The sequence below is a fragment of the Pinus tabuliformis genome, chromosome Q, assembly GCF_031772625.1.
Source record: "Pinus tabuliformis cultivar Carrire ecotype Pingquan chromosome Q, CPIR1, whole genome shotgun sequence".
Classification (NCBI taxonomy): Eukaryota; Viridiplantae; Streptophyta; class Pinopsida; order Pinales; family Pinaceae; genus Pinus; species Pinus tabuliformis.
Genome location: NC_142296.1, coordinates 1,299,545,350 through 1,299,556,194, shown reverse-complemented (window position 1 = coordinate 1,299,556,194; position 10,845 = coordinate 1,299,545,350). Strand labels below are relative to the sequence as shown.

General features: G+C 40.3%; 1 protein-coding gene across 1 annotated transcript; it reads left to right on the top strand.

Moving 5' to 3' along the window:
* The first annotated feature begins 8,253 nt into the window (after positions 1–8,253).
* On the top strand, positions 8,254–10,374 carry LOC149224586 (putative disease resistance protein At3g14460). Its single transcript, XM_089388220.1, has one exon. It carries the CDS (start codon positions 8,254–8,256, stop codon positions 10,372–10,374), a length of 2,121 nt encoding a protein of 706 aa, XP_089244346.1.
* Positions 10,375–10,845: the final 471 nt, after the last annotated feature.

The window sequence follows — 10,845 nt, the reverse complement described above, 5'->3', positions numbered from 1 at the left end:
CATAAACCTTGCAGATCTAATTCGTCGGTCATCAGTCCAAATTCTGCCATAAATATCACTGTTCGCCGGAAATGCAATAGGGGCAATAGACATTTTAGGGGCCGTAAAGGAACTCGGAACCTGGACTTTCAAGACTCCTCCCTTATTGATGTTCCCATTTCTCATTTCTCTGAAACCAGGTCTCTTAGAGCATAATTTCCCAAGAACTGTATCAAATGATGAATATGCTATCTATCAACATCAGGGGTCTTGGAGCAAACCCCAAATATATTGCTCTAAAAAATTTATTTTTCTCATCTTCATACAAGTTGATTTTAATTCAGGAAACAATGCACAACAATCAGGACACTATCTCATACTTCAGAAGAATGTTCCCATCTTGGTATATAGCGGCAACGGAGGCATCGGGAATCTCAGGTGGACTAGTGGTGCTATGGGATTCGAGGTGGATCTCTGCTAAAACTTTCAGATGCCTGGGAGGAATCTTGATCACTGTAAAATATAGAGGATGTGCAGACAGGTTTCATATATTGAACGTCTATGCACCCTACAAGGATAGAGCCTCCTATTGGAACCATTTTTTTGCCTCTGGCATATTAGAGAATGAAGCGCTACTCATAGCGGGAGATCTAAATTGTACACTGGGACCAGATAAAGTGTGGGGAAAAGGAAAAATAGTTGATTCTATTGGAGAGAAAATTAAAGAAACAATGCTGCAATATAACTATGTCGACATTTGCCCGAAATTTTTGTCTCCCATTTGGGACAATGGCCATACAGGAGAAGCATATATTGCAAAAAGACTGGATAGATTCATCATGCATGAAAAACTGCTGGAAAAACATGGTATCCCGAACTCTCGCACTCTCCCCGTTTTTATATCGGACCATCGGCCAGTTACTTTACAATGGATGAATCTTGAAGCGCGGAAAAGTTATCCATTCAAATTCAACAGGTATTGGCTAGAAGAGGAAGAATTTAACAACATGGTCTGCGAGTTTTGGATTGATAACAGTTCTACAATAGAGGCCTCTCCATCAGAGAACCTGATTGGCAAAATGAGCAATCTCAAATCCAAAGTGAAAGAATGGCAAATTCAGAAAAAACAATCAAATTTTATAGAACTGAAGAAAATTGAAAAGGAACTCGCTGATATAGCTGTCAGTATGACTGCCCACTCCATGCCATGGAGTATTCGGGCACGGATTTGGGAACTTGTAAAAAAGAAGCAGAAAATTTTAAAGATTGAAGAAATCTCTTAGCGGCTCAAAAGCCGAGCCACTTGGCTGAAGGAGGGTGATAAAAATACCAAGTTCTTTCATCGCTTTGCTAGCAAAAGACGAGCCTCAAATTCAATTTGGCAAATCAAGAATGAAGAAGGCATACATCTATACTCCCAAGAAGACATTTCCAAGGAGGCTATCAATCATTTTAAAAAAGCATACAAATGGGAGACTAACAGGGAGATAAAAGATATCTTATGGGGTATAGATCCTTTTCCAAATATGTTCGAGGAGGAAGACAATGAAAGACTATTTGCTACTGTAAAGGAGGAAGAGTTACTCTCTGTAATGAAATCATTCAAAAAGGACAAATGTCCCGGCCCAGATGGCTGGACCATAGGCATCTTCATTCACTTCTTTGATTTAATGAAAAGAGACATCTTGGGAATGGTGGAAGAAACCAGATTACAAGGGAGAATTCATCCAAATATTTCATCCACCTATATAGCACTGATTCCAAAAAGAAAGGACTCCTCTTCTTTTGCAGACTACAGGCCGATTTCCTTATGCAATGTTATTTATAAAATCATTTCTAAAATTATTGTAGAGAGAATTCGAGGCAATTTTTCTGTACATATCTCCAAAGAACAGCATGGGTTTCTTAGTGGCAGAAACATTTTAGAAGCTATGGCCATAGCACAAGAAGCTTTACATACTATGCAAACGAGAAATATTGGTGTTGCCATACTTAAAATTGACTTTAAAAAAGCCTACGATTGCCTTGACTAGAGCTATCTGAGATGTTTGCTTATCAAGATCGGGCTAAATGACCCGTGCACAAATTGGATCATGGCATGTGTTGAAGGAGTCAACTACGCGATCCTCATTAATGGATACCCTACATCTTTTTTTCCGGCTGAAAGAGGTCTCCGTCATGGGTGTTCACTGTCTCCAATTTTATTCATCTTGGTCATGGATACCCTTAGTCTTCACATCAAAAATGCAGTTGTAGCAGGGAATATCGGTCCTCTTTCCATCTCCAGAGGTAACTTTCTTACACACAACCTCTTTGTGGATGACATTCTGCTGTTCGCTTTGCTTTGTAGAGATACATGGCAAAAAATGTATGAGATTATAAATTCTTTTCAAAGGGCTACAGGACTATACGTCAATGAAGGTAAATCCACATTTCATTATGGTAAGGTTAATATGGCAGAGATGGAATATATCTCACAGCTATTTAACATTCAGGCCGTGTCCATAAAAGAGGGGCTAAAATATTTGGGGTACCATCTTAAACCCACAGGCTACAATACATCTGACTGGTCATGGATCATTAACATATTCTATAGGAGAATAGCGGGGTGGGAGTTTAAATGCTTATCACTTGCAGGCAGAATGATATTAACTCAGTCAGTTCTTGCTCAAATATGTGTATACTGGGCACATTGTTTTACATTCCATTGGCTATAATAAAGAAACTGAACTGTTTAATGGCTACCTTTATCTCGGGAGGATGCAAGGACAAGAGAAAATATCATCTTTCTAAATTGGAAAATATCTCCATTCCAAAAAAAATTGGGGGCTGGGGCATCATGAATCTGCCTCTCTTTGGCATGGCTTTACTATGCAAACCTTTGTGGCGAGCCGTTTTTGGGCATAGCATCCGGAGTCAAACTATCAAAATGAAATATCTTAGAAATAAAGATATTTACTTTTGGTACAGAAACAGTCTTAAATGGCCCTCTAAAGGTTCGGCGATTTGGAGAAGTTTACAAAAAATTCTTCCTTTTTTCTATAAGAACCTTATATGGAAATTACAATCTGGAAATAAAATCCTCATAGGTGTTGATGCTATCAAGGGCGTAGATGTGGAACCTATAATCGCTCCACAGCTTCTCTCGCTCCTCCATCAAAAATGACTTTTCTTCTGGGCACAGGTTATAAAAGGATGGAAGGATGCCATTCCACTATGGAAATCCGACAGAGAACTGGGCTTAGAAGGAGAATTGGTTGCTCAATGGAACATAATTGTCTGGAATATGAAAAGTGCAGGTTTTTATAAAACAAAGGACAGAGACTGCATTGATTGGCAGGTGAAAAAAGGCAATTCCATTGTATTAGTTAAAGACATTTATCACTCCTTGATTGAACAGCGAAGGGAGGCTCCCCGGAAAATCTTTCCATACTCACTATGGAAAACAAGCTGCCCGCTAAAAATCATTATGTTTTCGTGGCTAGTATATCATGATAAAAATATTACATGGACAAACTTGCAGAAAAGGAACTGGCAGGGGCCAGCCATATGCATTATCTGCCTTGGCAACACAGAAGACAATCTACACATTTTTTTAAACTGCCCACAATCTCAGCGATTGTGGATGCAATTGGCATCTTATTTTGGCTTCCCTGCTATTTCACACCCATCCATAACAGAAGCATATGAATGGTGGGCTTATCAAAGAGATATCTGGCGACCCATTCCATTAATTTTTTTCTGGTTTATATGGAAATGGAGAAATAAAAGAATCTTTCAAAATAGCATGGAGAATTTTGGGCATATTATGGATAAGATTATTCCTTATTACTCCTCCATTCTCCAAAATATTCCTCAACAGAAAATATCTGGATGACAACCTCTGGATGACAACCTCTGACTCTCAGCAACTTTCATTCCCAAGGGCCCACTTCAACGGTGCAGCAAAGGATGGCATATGTGCTTGCGCTGTTTACATTGGTATATCAAGTGGTCTCCAATACTTCATGTATTGGAATGGTGGCAATGGGACAAGTAATAAAGCAGAGGCCATGGCTCTGCATGGACTACTTCTTTTCTGTACTTTCATGGACGTCGGACCTATCCATGTTTATGGTAACTCTAAATTGATCATAGAACATGTGAAAGGCATACAAGACATAAAAAATGACAGCTTGACAAGATGGCTGAACAGGATTGCATCACTATGGAAGCCTGATATATTTCCTATCTCACATATAAGACGTCAACAAAATGAACAAGCGGATGCTCTTTCTAAGAAAGGAATGCAATCTCCATTTGGTAAGTGGCACCTGAGCATCTCTATGGAATCCTGCACATATGTCATACAACCTTTCTCTATGCCCGGCATATAAGGTCGACATATTTCTAGTATGCTTCAAGCCCTTCTTTCTGGAAATCATCTTAGAACTACAGGTATCTATACAGTTTTTTGAAAGTCTAATATTTTGCCTATGATGAAAAGAATTATATGCCAGTGATAAACATTTTTGTATATGTACAAAGAAAGAATATGCGCTAAAAAGCCATATCCAGGACAATAGTCCACCATATACTATATATTTCAGAATGCTTTTATACACATAATATAAATACCATGCTGCTTTTTCTTCTTGAAAAACAAAAAAACAAAAAGAAAAAAAGAAAGAAAAAAAAAAGATTCTGCTAGACAATTGTTTAATATTATAATATTTTTTTGGCTGGTTATCTCTCGTGAGTTTTTTATGATTCATTTAAAAATGGAATGTATGATGTACCGCAATCAATTTTAAATCTTAATGGTATCCAATGGAAAAAAGAAAAATCCTACTATCTCTAGAATTTTCGAGACTTGTCTTGTTTTTACTTTTAAATTTTTTAAAATATGCCGAGGAAGCGGTGGAGGAGTCAGTTACCTTAACTGTCAAGTTGTAATCTACGCCGTCGGATTCTGCCATAGCCAAGTGGACGGTGATATCCGAGGACACATGTCCACTACGGAAAACCATGTTTATTGGTGCCCGTACCGTAGGCGGTCGAGAGAGTTTAAAAGTAACTTTCGAGAGAGTACTAAAGGTAATTCTTGGTGATAGGTGCCATGTGTGATTAAATTAAATTAAATATTTGATTATACTTTTGCGCACCCGATTCATATGAATATTTTTGGTGCAAACTTCAAACTTCAATCAACACGATGTCACGGAAAAATTAATTTAACTAATAAATTACTTAGCACATAATTTAACGTTGATGGTACGAAAGTGCAATGATAGCACAATAAGAGTCTACCCAATAGAAATTTAAATAAATAGATAAAATTAATAAAAAACTAAAATAAAGTCAAATATAGTAATGTTAATTTTATGAAATCAAATATTGTAATGTTATTTTTATGAAATTTGGTTTAAATTTTGGTCAACCAGCAAACTAATTACAAGTCAAAGTAAATTTCCAATAGAGTAGTCTATCTAGGTTGTAGAATGGCTTTTTTTCCGGCACCGACCGGAAAATCGTCCGGCTCCGGCTACCGGAAATTTCCTTCTCCTCCGCCACCATCTCTCAGCTCCACCACCCTCTTTCTCCGCCACCCTCCCTGACCACCCTGACAAAAAAACAGGATGCAGTTAGAGCCCCTGACATCCCTGACCGATCGGGGATGAGCTGGAATTCATGCGGGGAGTAGAATCGCCGATTCGAAATGGTCACCCGCGCCCCATTCAAGCTGTGATACTCACTACCCGCTCTGCTCTGCGCTTCCGCTGTGCTGGATTACCCCTCTGCGATTCCGCACTGCAACTCGGAGGCCAGGTACTCCTCGCTACTCCATTTCAAAAAGCATCCATCAAGAAAAATGCTTCCAGTACTGTCACAGAATATTTTCTTGCTAACGTATGATACGCATGCCCGACAAGTCGAGGAATTGACGTCTCCCCAGCACTGAGCGAAACCGTAAATCTGAACTCCATTCTCTAGTCCACCCGATGAAATATGGTAGCCCGTCTTGTTCGCATTGTCAACCAATGAATTCAGAACTGTAAATTTGACCATTTCGAATCGGCGATTCTACTCCCCGCATGAATTCCAGCTCGATCGGTCGGGGATGTCAGGGGCTCTAACTGCACCCTGTTTTTTTGTCAGGGAATGTCAGGGCGGTCAGGGAGGGTGGTGGAGAAAGAGGATGGTGGAGCTGAGAGATGGTGGCGGAGAAGAGAGAGATTTCCGGTAGCCGGAACCAGACGATTTTCCGACCGGTACCGGAAAAAAGACCATTCTACAGCGTAAGTAGACTACTCAAGAGAGGTTCTATAATACGCAATAGTGACAAACTTTTTAAAAGAAACAGTGATTCGGTAGAGCCAAAGACTAACCCTTAACGGTAAAGCTTAACCCGAGAAACTCGTTTAACGCCGGCAGCAAAACAATTCTTTTAAGGCTCATGTACTCATACACTAATGCAAATGGCGTCCAAGGTTTGCACGTGGGCCATGGAACTTCTCTTTGACGCCGGTCGTACTCGTGACCGAAGTGTTTGGTGGTGCCAATTGAACGCAGAAACCCTTGCAGCCGACCAAGAAAAAGGGCTTATGTCCACTACGGAAAACCATGTTTATTGGTGCTTGTACCGTAGGCGGTCCAGAGAGTTCTAAAGGTAACTGTCGAGAGAGTTCTAAGGGTAATTCTCGGTGATAGGTGCCATGTGTAATTATATTAAATTAAATTAAATATTTGATTATACCTTTGTGTACCCGATTCATATGAATACTTTTGGTGCAAACTTAAATAATATCAAACTTCAATCAACACGATGTCACGCAAAAATTAATTTAACTGATAAATTAGTTAACAGAAAACTGGTGGCAGTATTGTAAATAATTAAAAGATTAATGTAATACATAAATAATGGATGAAAATCACATTTACTCATCACTCACGCGTGTGGTAATAAGTGGTATAAAGATTTTTTGAAGTTTGATTTTCATGTTATCATTCTTCCACATGATGCTTTCCCACTATTCCATTGCGCTTTTGTCCGGTTTTCCATACACATCGCTTGGCTGATAAATTAATGAACTTAAATTTGGCAGCCTTTCCATCCCTTTAGGAAATCTTTTCAAAGATGGGCAATGACTAATCTTTAAGACACGAAGTTGAGGCAGTGTTCCTTCATCCCACACTTGCCCACTCTTTGATGCTCCACCCAAAGACTCTAAATTCCACAGGCCTCTGAGAACCAACTTCTGTAACCTTGCATATCCACTCGGACTCCCTATGCCCAATTCTCTCAATTCAAAACACCGCACCAACTTCAGAAGCTTTACATTGGGCAACCGATCGAATGGAGACAGCTCCGTTATCCCGTGGCAAGTAGACAATGTGACCATTTCAAGATGTTCAAACTTGCAACTCGGCAGACTTAACCCTCCGTAATTCCATAGCTCCAAGCTCTGCAGCGGCTTCATGTACTGCACGTCCTCTGGAAGAATATTATATTCCGATTGAAAATTGCACTTCACCGGTAAGTGCCTCATCTCCAACCAGGTTTCCATTATGCCATCTTTAATTCTGGACCCTTCTCCATCCCGCTGCTCTGTGTCTATCCATATTTGCAACTCCGTCAAGCTTTTGAGACCCTTCAAACTCCAAATACTCGCTGCTGCTTCCATTTTCCCATTTAGGCATGTGGACCTACTGAACTGGAGTCTGCTGAGTGAAGTAAGTTCAGACATCTCACGCGGAATCATCTTTAACGATTCACATCCCTCTAAATTAAGATGCCTGAGATTTTTGAGCTGTCCAATCTGAGTCAATTCAGAAGCCACAATGAAGTCACTCATCCAGTTGGTAGAGGAAGTTATTAACGAGGATACGCGTCAGATTGTGCAAGCTGACCTGAGACGTATGGAGGGCTTTCTACGAGACATTACCTTCTTTTTCGGATATCAACAAAAAGAACCCCTAGAGATCCTGAAGATTTGGTTGCAATTGCTGCAAAGTTCGATTACAGAGGCAAAAGGCCTACTCGCTCGCTCGGGAGGCTGTTTTGACAGTGTCATGTGCAATCCCAGAAGACTGTCGAAAGAAATAAGAGTATGGAAAGCTTTTTTTAATCATCTCTATCAACGCTTTCAAACTGACTTTTTTCGGCACATTGTTTTATCAGGCAATGTCATACATAACCGTGTGGTCTGTCGAGTCACCGAACTGTTGAATGATGTTATGGAGAACTAGAAGGAGGCGGATAACCGTGAGATTCTGCAAACTGACTTGAAGCGGATGGAGAGCCTTCTACAAGATATTACCACCCTCTTCCGTGATGAACCGGATATTGCCACCCTTTTCCAACGTCAAAAGAACGAGCTCCTGCAGCTCATGAGGACCTACTTTCAAATGCTGCAAAGTTCTCTTACACAGGCAAAAGGACAATTCGATCTCGATCCCAGGAGACTCTCCAAAGAAATAAGAGAATATTGGAGCGTATCTTTTGATAAAATGTATCATGGCTTTCAATTTGACTTGTTAATATTGATGACTTCCCTGCAGTTTGTTTCATCGAAACCCTTGTATAAAGAAGACACACTACTTCAAGGCGTAGCTGCAGCCTCTACGTCTGTAGGTTCAGGGACAATAGATGAGGCTCAACCCCTTTCTCAAGATGAAGGGTGGATGCTGTTTCGCAGAGTGGCTTTCAAAGACGCCCAAGTTTCTATGGAGATAGAAGAGCGTGCCAGGATTATTGCGGATGAGTGCAGAGGTCTGCGTTTGGCCATAAATGTAGTAGCCGCAGCAATGATTGGGCGCACCAGTGCACTTGAATGGGATAATTGCTTATCTTCCATTAAAAGCGTAGATCCATCTTTTCCAACCACTCATCCAAGCTACTACCTTGATGCAGAACTCTATGCAAGACTCCGGTATGGCTATGATTCTCTGCCCAATTCAGACGTGAAGAGGTGCTTTTTATATTGTGCTATGCACAAGAAAGATGAAGAAATTGATACGGATACAATACTGCAAATGTGGATCGGAGAAGGATTGGTGAAGAGCAAACAAGGAACCTATGTAATGGACATGGCTATCGGGCGCAAGTACTTAAAACTCCTTGTAGACCGTTTCTTGTTCCAGAGAGTCAGTAAGAGCAGGAATATCTTTCGGCGGAGGAGGACAATAAGAGTCCCAATTTGTATTCATGAAATGGCGGTGTACATTGGGCAGAGAGAGGAGAACTGTTTATTCATGGCAAATCAAAATCAACAAGAATTCCCAGAGGTTCATGATGAGAAGTGCAGCAGGATATCAGTAGCCAATAATTCTATGCAATATCTACCCACTCACTTGAGATTCCCAAATCTTGCGAGTCTCACCTTACAAGGCAATGGAGATTTGAAAGAGCTTCCATCAGAAGTTCTTCTCAGCATAACCTCTCTGAGGGTTCTCAATCTGTCCTGCTGCCTCAAAATAACTTCAATCCCGACGTCAATTGGGCAGCTGAGAATGCTCCAGTTTCTCTCATTAAGTCAGCTTCCCATCAAAAATTTGCCTGAACAGATATGCCATCTCTTTAGTCTTCAATTTCTGGATCTTTCAGGTTGCAGAGGTCTAAATTCATTGCCATCTCAGATTGGACAACTCAGAAATCTCAGGCATCTTAATTTAGAGGGATGTGAATCGTTAAAGATGATTCCGCGTGAGATGTCTGAACTTACTTCACTCAGCAGACTCCAGTTCAGTAGGTCCACATGCCTAAATGGGAAAATGGAAGCAGCAGCGAGTATTTGGAGTTTGAAGGGTCTCAAAAGCTTGACGGAGTTGCAAATATGGATAGACACAGAGCAGCGGGATGGAGAAGGGTCCAGAATTAAAGATGGCATAATGGAAACCTGGTTGGAGATGGGGCACTTACCGGTGAAGTGCAATTTTCAATCGGAATATAATATTCTTCCAGAGGACGTGCAGTACATGAAGCCGCTGCAGAGCTTGGAGCTATGGAATTACGGAGGGTTAAGTCTGCCGAGTTGCAAGTTTGAACATCTTGAAATGGTCACATTGTCTACTTGCCACGGGATAACGGAGCTATCGCCATTCGATCGGTTGCCCAATCTAAAGCTTCTGAAGTTGGTGCGGTGTTTTGAATTGAGAAAATTGGGCATAGGGAGTCCGAGTGGATATGCAAGGTTACAGAAGTTGGTTCTCAGAGGCCTATGGAATTTAGAGTCTTTGGGTGGAGCATCAAAGAGTGGGCAAGTGTGGGATGAAGGAACACTGCCTCAACTTCGTGTCTTAAAGATTAGTCATTGCCCATCTTTGAAAAGATTTCCTAAAGGGATGGAAAGGCTGCCAAATTTAGGCTCATTAATTTATGGTGGGAAAGCATCATGTGGAAGGATGATAACATGAAAATCAAACTTCAAAAAATCTTTATACCACTTATTACCACACGCCTGAGTGATGAGTAAATGTGATTTTGCTCCATTTTTTGTATTTATATTAATCTTTTAATTATTTTAAATTTTATTTTATTGAATTTAGGCTTATGTGATCCATATCAATTTAGAGAAGAATTTTTAGCGAAAATCACATAGAGATAATTTTTGTCGAGGTCGTCAGGACAAGTTGAATGAGTAGATCTTGTCTTGATGATGAACCACACTGGTTGGTCACATAGAGATAATTTTTGTCGAGGTCGTCAGGACAAGTTGAATGAGCAGATCTTGTCCTCACGATGAACCACACTGGTTGTTTCGAACACTGATTGTTTCGAAGAGCAGGCGTCGACAAAAATTATCTCTATATAATTTTCGCTGAAGATTCTTCTTTAAATTTTATCTTATTTATTTTTCTTGGAGCGAGTCGACAAAAATTATCTCT

Bases quoted from the DNA above. Each gene is read 5' to 3' on its own strand.
- LOC149224586 (XM_089388220.1), top strand. From the start codon at position 8,254: ATGGAGAGCCTTCTACAAGATATTACCACCCTCTTCCGTGATGAACCG.